The sequence below is a fragment of the Syngnathus leptorhynchus genome, chromosome 18 (genome assembly GCF_054491065.1).
Source record: "Syngnathus leptorhynchus isolate UIUO chromosome 18, UIUO_Slep, whole genome shotgun sequence".
In the NCBI taxonomy this organism is placed as follows: Eukaryota; Metazoa; Chordata; class Actinopteri; order Syngnathiformes; family Syngnathidae; genus Syngnathus; species Syngnathus leptorhynchus.
In genome coordinates, this window is record NC_141212.1 from 48,296 (window position 1) to 62,146 (window position 13,851).

The following is a 13,851-nucleotide window of genomic DNA, read 5'->3' on the forward strand; positions in this document are numbered from 1 at the left end:
ACGTTCCGTAATAGAGATGGAGACCTAGAGCGGGCGCACACAGGCAGCCGTTGTTGAGCTGCCGTCTCCATCCAAGCTGCTGGCGGCCAGCCGGCGTGCGTGTGTGTGTGTGTGCGTGCGTGGATGTGTGTGTGTGTGCGTGCAGAGCTGATGAGATGGTGCAGATAGACGCAGCCAGACGGACGGACAAAGGAGTCATTCTTTTCCAGTGGTGAGCAGTTTGAGGGCCTTCTGGAGGTTGTGGACAGCCGTGGGCACGTCCTCGTACTGGAGGGCACTGCCGGCGTACTTGCAGTACTTCTGGGCCTTGGTGAAGTCCTCGGCTGAGAGGCGGACGTCACCTAGGGGGAGGGGAAGAGGTTGCCACTCGGGCACGGGCTGAATGAAAGGGGAGGCATCAGGCGGGCGGCGCCGGTCGCCCGTGTCAACACGATGGCTCGGCCTTCAGCGAGAGCTTTGCGTGCACCGCCGATTTGTTGATGAGCAGCATCGACCTGGCTCATACGCGCGTGTCACGTGTCCTCTCCGTTTCAAGTATGTCGCTACGCTGCGGGCATTTTGACAGGCGTTTGCTGACCTTGCTGCTGGCCCGTCGGGAGGTCGGCGGCGTGCGCGGTGGTCCTGGGCGTCGGCACCGGCTTGACGGCATCTGTCGAGTGGCACGACACGCGTGAGCAACCATCCGACCCTTCGCTGAGGTGGGCCTGGCTACCTGCCGGCGTGTTGGCGGGAGCGTGCGCGCCGGGGGGGACGTGGACATTGCCGAAGTTGGAGGGGGGTCCCGACGGTCCCGATTCGGAGCCCGCCGTGAAGCCGATGCCCGGCGCCGCGGCCCCGCCCGCGTCCTCAGAGGAGGCTCGGAAGGAGCCACCCTGCGAGAAGGCGTGACCCGAGAAACCTTCATCGCCATCTGGAGCGCGCCGCACATCAAAAACGGGGATAAAAGAGAAGATAATGGCGTACATGCGTTGCCCCTCGGCGAAGACTGCCGCCCGCACGAGTGATAGCAAGAGAGCGAGCCGGCGCGCGTGCTATCGGCGATGGCGCACCCGCTTCCTGGTCCAGATCCATGCCGGTGGGGCCGGCCTCGGGCGTCTCGCCGTTCTTCAGGCAGTTGTGGATGTATGCAGCCTTCCAGCGGGCGTACTTCCTGTGCTGGATGTTCTGGGTAGTCAGTCGGTGGGAAAAAAGAATCATACGTCACTGTCCATGTTAGCAATGTGGCTAGATTTCACGTATTTGCTAATTCCACGCTAAAAGCTGACTCCTGTTTTGCAAACCAAGAGTTTGATGTCAAGAAAACAGACAAAAGCTCCATCGTTGCCCGATCGAGACGGCTTCCCGCCCTACGTCATGGAGAAGAAAAAAAATGGGAGTCATAAACACTGTGGTGGATGGGAAGTTTTGTTTTTTGTTTTTTTTTTGGGGGGGGGGGGGGTTGTTTTACAGTGTGCTTGGTCAACTTTTAACAAGGTTCTAATACCCCCGGGTGTAACGTTTGCAACGGTGCCAGAATGTCAGCTACGAGCAAGGTCGCCGCGCGGGCGTGTGGCGAGTCCACGGAACGGCCCGGTGCTGCTCTGAGGAGATAAGCCGCACTCAAATGTTTTCTCAGGGTCCAACTGAGGAACAATAGCGGCTCGCTGGTGCCGCCGAGGCGTGTTCTGAACTTTAGTTGTGTTGAACTAATAATCACTGAAACAACGCGCGCTTTTTCCTGTGCAGCGCGAGCACAAAAGAGCAAAGGTGACCGACCGACTTATATGTCGGTCGCACGCACACGAGTGAGTAACAAAGACAAGTGCCGCCTGAGTAGTGCTCACCTCGTCTGACAACTCTCCGAAGACGGAGAGGACGTCCAGCAGCAGACTGGCCGTGTAGAAAGACTTGATCATGTTCCTGCGCAGAGCAACATTTAATGACGTCACAACATGCTCAACGTTGTGAATTCAAAGTTACTCAAACTTACTTGTGGAATCGTCCCGCTCTGTCCTCGTTGTCGGCGTACAGGAACATCTTGAGGGCATAGTTCTCAATGTGGGCGTTGCCCACCACCTCCTGAGTGATGGAGTCGTTGTCGCTCAACTCCATCTTCATCTGCCACAAAAGGTCACAGCGGCGATGAAGGCACGAGTGCCCTTTTACGCTGACTTCCTGTTTGCGGCCAGTGCGGTTAGCAGTACAAGCCTCAAGTTTGCCCTCAAGCAAACTTTGTGAAGCAGGTCAGAGGGCCCTGAATACAACCACTGTCCTCTCACCTGCGCACGCAGGTACCTGCTGAAGGCGCAGTATAAAGGAAAGACTGTGTCTCGGGTTTCGCTCAAAGAAGAGCGCGTTGATTGACCAGGCTGTAGCGCACCAGACGGACCCTCACGTTTCACACCTCTGGACACTGTGGCGCCTTTTCCCTCAGGGGAGAAGGGGGGAGGGAGGATGGGGTCTTCTGCTGCACGCAGCCTGGCACTAATTAAGCATCCTTTCACACTTTGGACATTGGCATCAACTGTCTGTGATGTCAGCACATTGAGCGTCCGCCCACGTGTGACAAGTGAACCTGAAGACACAGCTGATGATCATTACTGCCAAACACATTCGGGAATCATTACACTTGCCAGCAGGACGCCTACATCCGCTGCTTTCATGCTTTCGTGTCCCGGAGCGAGGAAAGCGCCGCCGAGCTCCACGGCGTCAAGTCGTCTCTGCGTCATCAAGACGCCTCCGGTTGTCACGCTTTTTTTTTTTTGTCGCCGCTTTTAGTTTGACTTTAGTAAAGAACCGGAATTAGTAGTTTGAGCAATGTTTTCTTTGCGGTATAAACTTTCACGTAAAAGTTAGGCAGGCGCTTTTGCCACCGCTGATGACATCAGACTGCGTGTTGCCGCCGGGCTTCACCCCCTTCCTGTCCTAACGCCCCCCCCCAAATCAATCTCGCTTTCTGGCGCTTCCTCGCATAGGCTCGAGCGCGTCCATCGGGCCACAAGCGCCGACGTGGAATTGACTCAGAGTGTGCGCAATTGTGTGTGTTGCTACTCCTATCCTCACGGCTTCTATTTTGGAAAAAAGTGAAGATGAAAGAAACTTCGAAATGCATTTTTTAACGTTGACTTTGGAAAATACAAAATGACATAGGCGGACTTTTACGTAAGGACCGAGGGGGACGGACGAGACTCACCGACTCCAGCTGGTCCATGAGCTTGACGAGGAACTTGCGGCACTCGGGAGTTTTGCTGTCCAGCTTCATCCCCGTCTGCATGGCGTACAGGCGGCCTGTCCGCGGCCCAAAGATAAAAGAGTTCAACACTCGACAAGACTCAAGACGGTGAAAGCAAAAGTTGAAGAAACAAGCGAGCGTACTTTGGACGGACAGACAGACACGCACTGCACTGCGTCACGCTGTCATTCTATTGGTAAATACTTGATAGGTCTCTCAATTTTGCTTGCAAGTCAGAGCAAGAAATTGACAGCTCGCATCTCGGAAACTGAGCCGACGCTTTTTCCCAGCAAGCTGGAGCGCATTCCTCACGGCTGACCTCACCGCCGTGACGAAGCCGTCTATCTGGTTTCTTTTGGCATGGCGAGGCAGCTCCATTTGAAGAGCACGTTAGTAAGTTACGTACGTTTACCATATTGAAATATTTATTAGGCCGTGACCGGCGACTCGCCACCTCGCATTAGTTATCCTGCCGCGTATTGTACCGCGAGCGAAGGTGAAAGTCAGCCAACTCTTGACGTGACGGTGTTAATAATAATAAAACATTTTATTTGTAAGGCGCCTTTTCAAGGCACTCAAGGACGCCGTTCAAAGTGTTGGCCCAGAAGGCGCTACTCTGTTCCTTCTCGTCACAGTTTCAAAATGTATTTCTGCATCAGTTACCTAGTACGCTTGTCCTCACGACATACTTTTTAAACTTTCTGGCGGTCAGTCGTGTGTCGTAAATGAGCCCATTTATTTCGTGTGTTTAAGAATTGAGCAATTGTGCAGCTGAACAATTTTGACCAACAAAATGAATCCACTCAATGATTAGAGAGCCACAAATCTAAAAGGTTGTGGTTAAGGTAAGGAGGTCAAATGACTCATCTAAAAAAAATAGGTTCGGTTCGAGTTAAGAAGGGCTTAGGAGTTTAACGCGTTTAAATGGTTAGGATACAAAGTGAAGGGTAAGGGGAAAATGTGAAACAAAGCTAAAGTCAGGTTAAGATGAGGAAACACAAAGTTACTGGACTGACGTTGCCCCAAACCACCACAGCCGGATTGAATCGGTTGCCCCGCGACCACTTCAGGGTACAGTCAACCCGGCTGAGCTGGGTTCGGCTTAGGCACACCGGCAACCCAAAATGAGGGTTGGCTACAAGGAAAGAGACGATAATGCCAGAGACGACGATGATAAAGCATATCAATTTCAGTCTCGCTGTGGGGTTAGGGTGAGTCGGTGCTGTGAAGGAGTCGGGCAAAGAAAAGTTAGCGCTTAGGCTGAGCTAGTGTTAGCCTAGCCACCGCACACTCACAGTAGTAAGCCACCACAGGGTCGCGCTTCTCGTGTTCTTGGGCGGTCCGCAGGTGATGCTGGACTGCTTTGAGCTGGGCCGGTGCCGCCATGGCATTCGCAAACGAAAACTAGACGGTCGAGTGGGTCGTCTCGTTCGTCTTGTTGTTGCTGTTCCAGCTGCTGTAGGTGGTTGGACCGCGGTGGCGGCGACACCTCGCTGCACTTGTTCTTGTTTCGTTTTCCGGCGGGAGGCACCAGCTTTAGAGCGCGTTACCGCCATCTACTGTATTGGAGTGCGAACCACAGGAGCATCGTTTTTTCATAAGAACTTGACCTGTTTGTATTCTTCCCACCAAACCGCTCCCAATTGGACATCTAAAAAGATTGTTCTTTTCGTTTGGTGCGGTTCCTATTAAGACATTTTGTACATTTTGCAAGTCAAGTATACACATCCACGCTTGTGCTCCCATTGGACAGCAATGACCAGGGCAGAGCGGCACACAGAGCACAGACCCGGAAAGGAAGAAAAGCATGCGAGTGCTACGCGCTAGCGGCCTTCCTGCTCTTGATATTTGTGCTGTTGGTACGGATCTACGCTGTTTGTATTCAGACCTGAAGCGAACCGAGATCACTTGAAAAAGTGGGTCTCGGTCCGTTGCTTTCATCCGCACCAGGGAGGGCAGAGCAGGACAGAGTAGGACAGAGCGGAAGTTAATGCCAGGTCGTCCCTCTCACTGCCATACACGTGTTGGAGCAACTTTGAAAGAGCGTTTCCGTTTGGTCACAGATGAGCTCAGTGAATGCGTTGCCACCGTCAGCACCAACATGGACCTCTGCCTCCGCTTGAGGGTACCAGACCGGCATTATTAAATGGAACTAATGTACCGACCCTGTTGCAGTCAATGAAATAGCGCCACCTGTCGTCATAGCTCCGAATAAATCTCGGAACCGCTCCTAAAAACAACCTATTTCAAGTTATTTTGAACGAATGCTACCACTGCGTTGAATACTAAAATACTCCATGAATATAGATTTTTGCTACGGTAAATATTGGTAGGGACTATTTTGTATTCCCCTAATATGTCCCTACCAGCCCTATCTATGGTGCACACGGTCCTTCGGGACTTGAATAGGCATCAATAATGAAGTCAAGCAGTTCTTACACTCAAGCAAGTGACAAAGACCAAAAGAAGTCCAATATGAAAAATTCGGATTTATTTGAAATGTATGAATCAGTCACTCATTCCACACGTCTATAAATGATTCACAATGAACTGAAATAAATTAGGAACATATTGAAGCTGCTGAGCTAACGGCCAGCTACATGAGCAAGATGAAGCTATTCGCCGTTGAGCACGTCAAAGGTATCAGTTGCGTTAGCACCGCGATGGTATCGACTCAGTCGCTGAGGTAGTAGTCGCCGCGTTTGGGTGACTGGATCATGCGACGCGAGGCCATCTCCTCGGTAGAGTGTCGGCTGACGAGCGGCTAGCGAAGCCCCGAGTAGGGGATGACGTGGGTGAAGCCAGAATGAAGATGTACGCGTAGCAACCGCCAGCCACACAAACGTGGGCGCTCGCAAAACGACCGCAAAGAATTGCTACCAGCTTCGCGCCAGAGGGGTTGGAGTCAGGGTGTTTGGGAACCGGCGACTCATCGTCACGGATTGGGATCGTTTCAACCTAAAGCGTGCCGCTTTAAATGCGAGTTTGTTTGGAGCGCCGCAGGGTGAACAATGTCACAATGTGGCGGTTTGGCTGAGCAGCAAGCAAATCCTACCAGCATCCGCTTACATGCGCAAGGAAACAACAGCGGCGCCTTTAAGAGCAAACAAAGTGATGGATCCGCTTTTGTCTGCTGATGCGAGTTTGTACCTGAGATGAAAGACAGATGAAACCTTCACAACCAAAAGTTGGATGGATGTCTGATGAAGGAAATAAAAGTCAAGCGTTGACATTGACGAGTAGTAAATGTGCGCCAAAGGGTCGCAAACAATGTTGTTCAATGGAATACATAAGCTCAGACGAGTCCGCCATTCCACTTCGACTGAATGTTTTCCCACAGAAACGACCAGTCAATTGTGATTTGAACGTAAACAACGATTCGGGACAAAAACTATCTGAAAGTACACAAAGCCTTTCTGTCAAACTTGAAATACTTGAATGTCATCACAGTCCTTTTGAGAGGGGCAGAAGGGGGGGGGGGGGGGGGGGACTTCCTATCTACAAGTGTCTTTCTGTCGATGTAGGAAAGGTCGCGATGGGCTGGAGACGGCCACCCACTCGCACGCACGCACGCACACAGGTACCTGTGGTCCGGAGCCAAGAAGCTTCTCGAGGGATGAGCGGGCGTCCCGTCGTCAAAGTACGCCGCCACGTGTTCCTTTTGTCCTCCCGCTCGTCCCGTGGGATGAGCTCCCTCGGGCAAAGACGGACTATTTCTCACTTGCCCGACCCGAGAGAAACGACGGCGGTTGGTGTCAGTGGTTGTTGAGATAGCCCAGTCGTCTGCAGAGGATCTCAAAGATCTCGGCCACGCACAGGAGGATGGTGATGACGGTGAAGGTGTACATGGCGCTCAGGAAGATGGTTTTCTCAAAGTGTTCAGGCACCATGCACTTGGTCACGTTGAAGGTCTTCTCTAACGCACTGGCGTCGCACATGTAGAGCGGGTGGACCTGAGGCACACACACAAAGGATGCGGCTCAGGTTGGATTTTGCCGCAAGCCTCGCCACCCTCCGATGCTCAAGGCCTGGCAATTTGAGACAAAAGCGCCGCCACTTTGCACAAAGGAACTCGGCGGCCATTCCACGTCCATCGTCGGCCATCCGGGTCACGGCGATCCACTGAGGTTCACGACCTGGGTGACTGAAAATGGAGCAGAAACTCACTGTGGCACTTTTTCACACCTGGAAGCCAAAGAGATGACTCTGAAGCCAGAAGGCGATGACCTCCAAAATGATGCGCAAGAGAACGGAGATGATGTAGAAGACGGTGTAGACGGGTCTTTCCAGGATCTCCTCCTGGTCGATGTTCTTGCAGGCGGCGTAGAGGTGGAACACGGCCCCAGGAACCAACACCGTGACCAGCTGCAAGGCCCAGAACACCTGCCAGGCGGTCGCATTGTCATTTCTAGCCGGCAGATTTGCGTCCATGTCAGCCCGTCTTTGGTACCTGCGGCGTTATGGGTCTGAACTGGTTGTAGCAGTAGAGGTTGAGTTCCCTGCGATCCGGGTCACAGCTGAAGTGCAGTGCTTCATTTCCGTACACGGCGAAGCCCAGAACTCCCAGGAAGAACATCCGCACCGAGCCGAAGAACAAGGTGTGGAACTGGCCGATCACCGTCGGAGGCCTGAGCTGGAAGGTACAAGCGCAGGCGTCGACAGACGGACGGACGAGAAGAGCGGACAGACGGGGGTGCCCGGCCGGACGCGTGAATGTTTCTTTGGTTGGCCCTCAGCTGAAAGCTTTTCAGCATGCCACACAGAGCCTCCTCCCTCCATCAAACAACCTCCTCCTGAGCCCGGTTTGACTGTTCTGCTTGATGTCCCCCCCCGCCTCCCTCCTAAGTCTCACTCCACGGCCGGCCTCCCCCTTACAGATGTCGTCGGTGTGACTTACGCAGCCCTCGTAGAAGTTCTTGATGTAGTTTAAGGACATGTTTGGGCCATCGGTCGGCGTCCGGGGCACTTGTGGGCCCACGTGGCAGCGGGCGCACAACCGCCCTCTGCCTGCCCGTCCCCATGCAAAGCCCGTGTCAATGCATATTTGGGGGCCTTTTATCTGCATCAATTGACTCGCTCAGTGGACACAGTAGGGTCAACAATGGCCCCACGGGCTGGCTGCTCCCTGCATTCTAATCCCCACAGGACTCTGTCAGCGAAAAAGTCAACCTCAAACGCTCACCACAAACATACGACAAAGACACAACGCGGGCCTCTTTGGGCCTGGGCAACGTCTTCCCGGGGCTCCCCTGACCAGCCGGCCTCCCGTCCGTCCGTCGGTCCGTCCGTCCTGCGCTCGCACGCAACACGCGTCAACGCTCAAATTGGCGCCATCCAGTCGAGCTCGAGGCTGGCGCCCCTGACGAGACGATGCGACCGGCCGGCGGAACGGTGAGAGGAAAACACAAAAGTCAGAAAGCGACGACAACACACCCTGCACTGCAAATACTTCTGGAAGAGCATTGACGAAGCCGCCAAACAACGAGGTCCCGCCGACGCAAAGCAACACTACGCTTAGCAGCAAAGAAAAGTCAAGTCCACACACCAACCGTAATCCTGGCGGCGTGTTGTTCATCCCCCCCTCTTTTTTCCACTCGCAGGTCCCAAACGCATGCCGGTCCGGGGCGCCGTGGAGTCCGGGGTCAAGTTGAGGCGCCGCGTCCGGCCCACTTCCCGCCGGCCCTTTCACAATCGCGCGGAGAGGTGCTCGCTGCCGGCGGCCCCGACCGAGCCCCGAGCCCCTCCCCCCCCCGCCAAAGGACGGGCGCGTCTCTGCGCAAACGAGCGACCGCTACAAGTCACGCCAACCTTGGCGGAGCGGGCCCGGTCTCCCGTTCGAAGCTCTTATTGTGGCGCTCCGAAGCCGCGGCTTCCTGCGCGTGTTGCCCCAGTTCCGACAATTGACAAAGCCTTTTGGTGCGGTCATGTGACCCCGGTCGGTGATGGACAAACACTCAGGAAGCGTAAACTGGAGGGGGGGGGGTGCAGCGGAACGGTGAAACGCGTTTGGAACTCGGGGATGGGAATATGAACCGGGGCCGCTCTGCTGTGTCTTACAAATCAAATTAGACGTTCGGGATGGGCCAGAGAGGGAATAGGCTTCTATTCACTCTTGCACTGCATGAGCAAAATTAAAAATCCAATTTGGTTCCACCGGATTGGCTTAATCTGAACATGTACATCCGCCAATCCTGACTAAAATGTGTGTAATTGTCTTTCCATTTTAATTTGAGGACTGTGACGAGGTTCGCAATGAATCGACTAAGTGGGATGAGAAGACTGAGCAGGGGTTATAGCTGAAGAAGGCGCGCAAAAAGACGACGTTGAGCCGAGAACGGAAAATCTGCGAATTAAGCATGCTTTTCTCTCGCTCTGGTGTGCGCGCGCGCGCGCGCCACAAACATAAAAGGAACCTTCGTCGCGACGCGCCCACCAGTTGCGCGTTCTTCTCATTCGGCACCAGCCTGAACCAAGTGGCTGCGCACTTTTACGCGCGCATCTTTACGCACCTGCACTTGATCCAGTCGCGATGGCCGACGAGTTTCTGTCCCAGTTGGAAGCCGGGAACTCGAGCGAGGATCCTGCCGACGGTAGCGCCGACGGCGCCGGGGGCCAGGGCTGGGCGTCCCCGGACGGCGCATATGCGGCCGTACGCGGCGTCGTGACCTCCGCGTACACGCTGATCGTGCTGGTGGGCGTGCTGGGCAACGTGACGCTGGTGAAGATCTTCGTGAGCACCAGCGCCATGAGAAGCGTGCCCAACATCTTCATCAGCAGCCTGGCGGCGGGAGACCTGCTGCTGCTCGTCACCTGCGTGCCAGTCGACGCCCTGCGCTTCTTCTCCGAGGAATGGATCCTCGGCGAGGTCGCCTGCAAGCTCCTGCCCGCCGTGCAGCTCACCTCGGTCGGCGTGTCCGTCTTCACGCTCACTGCGCTAAGCGCCGACAGGTAAGTGCGGTCGGGCGGGCGGTTTCGTCGATCTCGTCCTCATCAGCTCAGGATCCTCATCATCTTCTTGACTTCTTTCATTATCTGCTCCGTCATTTCATGGAAATGGAAGAGAGTATCGACACGTATTTATTCGGACAAACATGAGCTAAAACAAACAGCCATGCCCCCCGACACACACAAATGAAAGCAACTAAAGGGGTCTACTAAAGGCCGCTTCAGTCATTGTTATGCAATTTGAGCCAATTCAAACGTGTGAGCACTGTCGCTCTTTTGAAGACGTCTTGGCAAAGTTTGGCAAAACTACTCGAGTTTCCTCAAAGCGCTGCAGTGGCAGATAAGTCTCCTCTGCACTGACAATGCGTTCAAGGAAGGAAACGGCGATCGTCTTCTCCATGTCTACATCGGGCCGTCTTAATCATCTTGTTGCAGTTGACGCGCCGGTAATTGCGCTGCGTCGAGTGTCAATGGCGCGCTCTCCCCGAAGAAAGGGCGACCTTCGGCGCAAGATGAGGTGTTATTTCCTGACGACCACGTGATCCCATCCCTCCGGCGGAAAGGCCGACGACGCGTGCGGCCGACACACACGCCCGTAATTAAGCTCCTAATGGGGCAAACGTCGACGCCAGACGCCCTGCGAGTGAGCGGGAGGGGGAACAACCAGAGAGCGAGCAGAAAAAGGCGTGGCGAAAAGCACGAGTGACAGATGACACGGCGGGAGGGAGCACCATCTCCTCAGGCGGAGAGGCGCGTGACAAATGCGTCGTCAGCGTGCACCTACGCGAAACGTCGGAGTGAAAGTCACATGAACTTGAAACGCCAACGACATGCTTACACGCACGCTTGAGTGCAGTGGCAGCATTCTTCTTCTTATTATTTTCTTAAAGAGGCTGTGAAAAATACGAGACACGCAAGGCAAGCTAGTGTATCGGCGCACCGGCTTCGGTTTGGGCGCATCGGCGACCGACCCCGGCACACGTGTGCGTGGCAGGTACAAGGCCATCGTGAAGCCCATGGACATCCAGGCGTCCGGCGCCGTTTTGCGGACCTGTGCCAAAGCCGCCGCCATCTGGCTGCTGTCCGTCCTGCTCGCCGTACCCGAGGCCATCTTTTCCCAGGTGGTATCCATGCAGGTAAGGCGTGGTGTGGCGCCCGCGCTAATGCCGCCGTGACGGGAGCTTTTGTCGCAGAGGTGGATTTGATGTCATTTCCCATTTGGGTTCTGCAATGGGAATTTACTCTTTGTTCCATTTGCTGTCGCTCGCTTCCTTTTGTGCTCGTTCAAATTTTGGAGATGCTGGACGCTGACGAAAAAAAAAGCGGTCATGCCGGAGCAGAACGGGGAAAGACTTGAAAGGAGTTGCTCTTTTTTTTCCCCCACTCGAGCAGCGACCCGCTCAGTGACGGACGGTCTCTTACCTTCGTCCCTCCCGTTGTCTTCCTCAATCATCGGAGGAACTCCAATCAGTTTGAGATTTCCAATGAAGTGATGAGCAGAGAAGGCGGCCAGCGACAGGAAAAGCCAAGCCAAGCAGGAGCAAAAGCTGTGACCAAAACGCAACACCCAAGTCATGTCAGACACTTTGCAGTTGTTCTTTGTGCGCTCTCTCAGGGTCAGAGGGGCCCAGAGAACGCCAGCTTCCTCAACTGCGTGCCGTACCCTCTGTCTGAGCAGACGCATCCCAAGGTCCACGCCGTCATGCTCTTCCTGGTCTACTTCCTGTTCCCGCTGAGCGTCATTTCTGTGTACTACTACCATATTGCGCGCACGCTGGTGCGCAGCGCGCGGGACATGCCGGGCGAGGTCAGCGAGCACACCAAGAGACAGGTCAGACTCCGCCCACTCCCCTGTGTGCGTGCGAGCATGCGCGTGAGATGCTGCTTCCTCATCCCCCGCACAGAAGGGAGACGTCCTCGCCTCCGCCGCCGCCTCCGCCGCCACCGCCCTCTCAGTAACGACACCCGCAGCTCGCCTCTGGCCCCTCGGACTCGCACCTAAAAGCAAAGGCACACGTGCAAGTCGACGCGGTCGGTCCCGTGTTGGCGACAATGACGAGGAGCGGCGTATGTAGCGCCAGCCACTTGAGGAATATTGATGATGGGGCGACCTTTTGCAGGCGGGCGTCTCATCTTTTTATTCCTTCAACTCAAATGTCATCTTAGGAGGTGGCAAGTGGAGAGCACCTTGTTCACTCCAATCCCAGTAGGACACCTGCACAGACGTGTCAAACGTACATGAGGCAAAACAAGCCAAGCCTGAAACGGTGGCCCGGCCCAGCCCCGGGCCCAGGCCCGGGCCCAGGCCCAACTTTGAGCCCCTTCCGTGCGGCTTCAGGTGCGCCCAACAAAGTGAGCGGCCCCTGTTCTGACATAACGCGACCTTTCTGCCATGGAGTGGCGCCATAAAGAAGGTCAAATAAAAGATCAAGGGAAAGGAGTTGAAATCTTGTTAGAGCGGGGGACCAACGAGGAGGAGCGGAAGTTAAAAAAACAATTCAAATAGGTCAATTAGTGGCTAAATGGCAGCGACTTGACGCCTGCTCGCCGTCTCTACCCACGCTAACGACGAGCTGAAACCGGCAACTAACGCCTCGCTCGTTCGTTCGTTCGTTCGTTCCACCCCCGGCAGATGGAGACGAGGAAGCGGCTGGCAAAGATCGTGCTGGTCTTCGTGGGCTTGTTTGGGCTGTGCTGGCTCCCCAACCACGTGCTCTACCTGTACCGCTCCTTCCGCTACCAGCAGATGGACCTGTCCCTAGCGCACCTGGTGCTAACGCTGCTAGCTCGCATCCTCAGCTTCTCATCATCCTGCGTCAACCCCTTTGCACTCTACCTGCTGAGCGACAGCTTCCGACGACACTTCAACAGGTTTGGAGCGCTTGACGAAAAAACAGCTCGAAATCAAACTATCGAAAGCTCAAAGAAGAATTTGCCGCCCTCTGACGCCATGTGCGATTTTGTGTGTCAGTCAGCTGCGCTGCGGCGACGGGGCAGGGGGCGCTGCCGCCGTGCGTCCCGACCGTCAGGCCAGCTACCTGTGCAGCACGTCCCACGTCCGTCTGACCTCCGTCAAAAAGGCCGCGCCCACCGTCGTCATCGGCAGCAGGCAGGAAGCGTGACCGGCGAGCGGGGTGAGGTCACGTGACGCTCGGACCGACCAGAGCATCGACGGAGAAGCTCTCAAATGGCTCCGCTTGATGGCGGTGACCGCACTCCGCCGTCTTTGGCTGCTGCTATCACTGTCGTCTCAGTCCTAATAAAAGAGCACAAAGTTAGTATGTATGTATATGTGAGCATGTGATAAGCTACGCCATATTAAATGCAACCTCCGTCCGTCTGCGCACACGCCCCTTGTGCACGGGAGGGAGGGAGGGAGGGAACACAACTTTGATTTGCTGCGGGTGAGGCTGACCTTGTTTTCTGTGGCAAGCCAGAAAACACAGCAGACACTTGCATACTCACAAACACAAAAAAAAACTTTCTTGGAGTGAATGCGTTTCACTGGGGAAAAAACACATGTTCTCGTCTAACAACACTTACCTGAGCCTTCCCCATCACAGTGTCCTCCTTTCCCCAAGTGAGCTTCGTAACTGAATGCTTCCACCGAGTGGCCACCACGAGAATTGCAACAATTCCGCACTTGACGTCGGTGCTATGACGTGACGTCATGAAATCGTCAACATAGTGAACGA

General features: G+C 54.8%; 3 protein-coding genes and 1 long non-coding RNA gene across 10 annotated transcripts; 1 reads left to right on the top strand and 3 right to left on the bottom strand.

Moving 5' to 3' along the window:
* Nucleotides 1–30: 30 nt before the first annotated feature.
* On the bottom strand, nt 31–4,744 carry vta1 (vesicle (multivesicular body) trafficking 1). Of its 3 annotated transcripts, XM_085937659.1 has the most exons (8): nt 4,507–4,740; nt 3,173–3,267; nt 1,970–2,097; nt 1,824–1,899; nt 1,050–1,164; nt 713–910; nt 578–649; nt 31–341 (listed from the first exon to the last, which is right to left on the bottom strand). In XM_085937659.1, exons 1-8 carry the CDS (start codon nt 4,595–4,597, stop codon nt 196–198), a joined length of 921 nt encoding a protein of 306 aa, XP_085793785.1. In that variant the 5' UTR covers nt 4,598–4,740; the 3' UTR covers nt 31–195. The 3 variants fall into 3 exon arrangements, with proteins under 3 accessions (XP_085793785.1, XP_085793786.1, XP_085793784.1); XM_085937660.1 differs by having other exon boundaries at nt 31–378; nt 564–910; nt 4,507–4,744; XM_085937658.1 differs by having other exon boundaries at nt 578–910; nt 4,507–4,743.
* A 958-nt stretch (nt 4,745–5,702) lies between these two features.
* Nucleotides 5,703–9,013, bottom strand: gje1a (gap junction protein epsilon 1a). 4 transcript variants are annotated; one of them, XM_085937670.1, is made up of 4 exons: nt 8,761–9,013; nt 7,662–7,844; nt 7,397–7,594; nt 5,703–7,164 (listed from the first exon to the last, which is right to left on the bottom strand). In XM_085937670.1, the coding sequence occupies exons 2-4, from the start codon at nt 7,785–7,787 to the stop codon at nt 6,967–6,969; spliced, it is 522 nt and encodes a 173-aa protein (XP_085793796.1). In that variant the 5' UTR covers nt 7,788–7,844; nt 8,761–9,013; the 3' UTR covers nt 5,703–6,966. The 4 variants fall into 4 exon arrangements, with proteins under 4 accessions (XP_085793796.1, XP_085793793.1, XP_085793794.1 ...); XM_085937667.1 differs by having other exon boundaries at nt 8,757–9,013; XM_085937668.1 differs by having other exon boundaries at nt 8,645–8,761.
* A 727-nt stretch (nt 9,014–9,740) lies between these two features.
* On the top strand, nt 9,741–13,417 carry nmbr (neuromedin B receptor). Its single transcript, XM_085937693.1, has 5 exons — nt 9,741–10,159; nt 11,151–11,292; nt 11,835–11,987; nt 12,789–13,027; nt 13,128–13,417. The coding sequence occupies exons 1-5, from the start codon at nt 9,741–9,743 to the stop codon at nt 13,276–13,278; spliced, it is 1,104 nt and encodes a 367-aa protein (XP_085793819.1). The 3' UTR covers nt 13,279–13,417.
* On the bottom strand, nt 10,028–13,398 carry LOC147041975 (uncharacterized). 2 transcript variants are annotated; one of them, XR_015068893.1, is made up of 6 exons: nt 13,195–13,398; nt 12,268–12,371; nt 11,820–12,154; nt 11,579–11,703; nt 11,208–11,463; nt 10,028–10,243 (listed from the first exon to the last, which is right to left on the bottom strand). It is a non-coding gene; the product is annotated as an uncharacterized LOC147041975 (long non-coding RNA). The 2 variants fall into 2 exon arrangements; XR_015068892.1 differs by lacking the exon at nt 10,028–10,243 and having other exon boundaries at nt 10,282–11,463.
* Nucleotides 13,418–13,851: the final 434 nt, after the last annotated feature.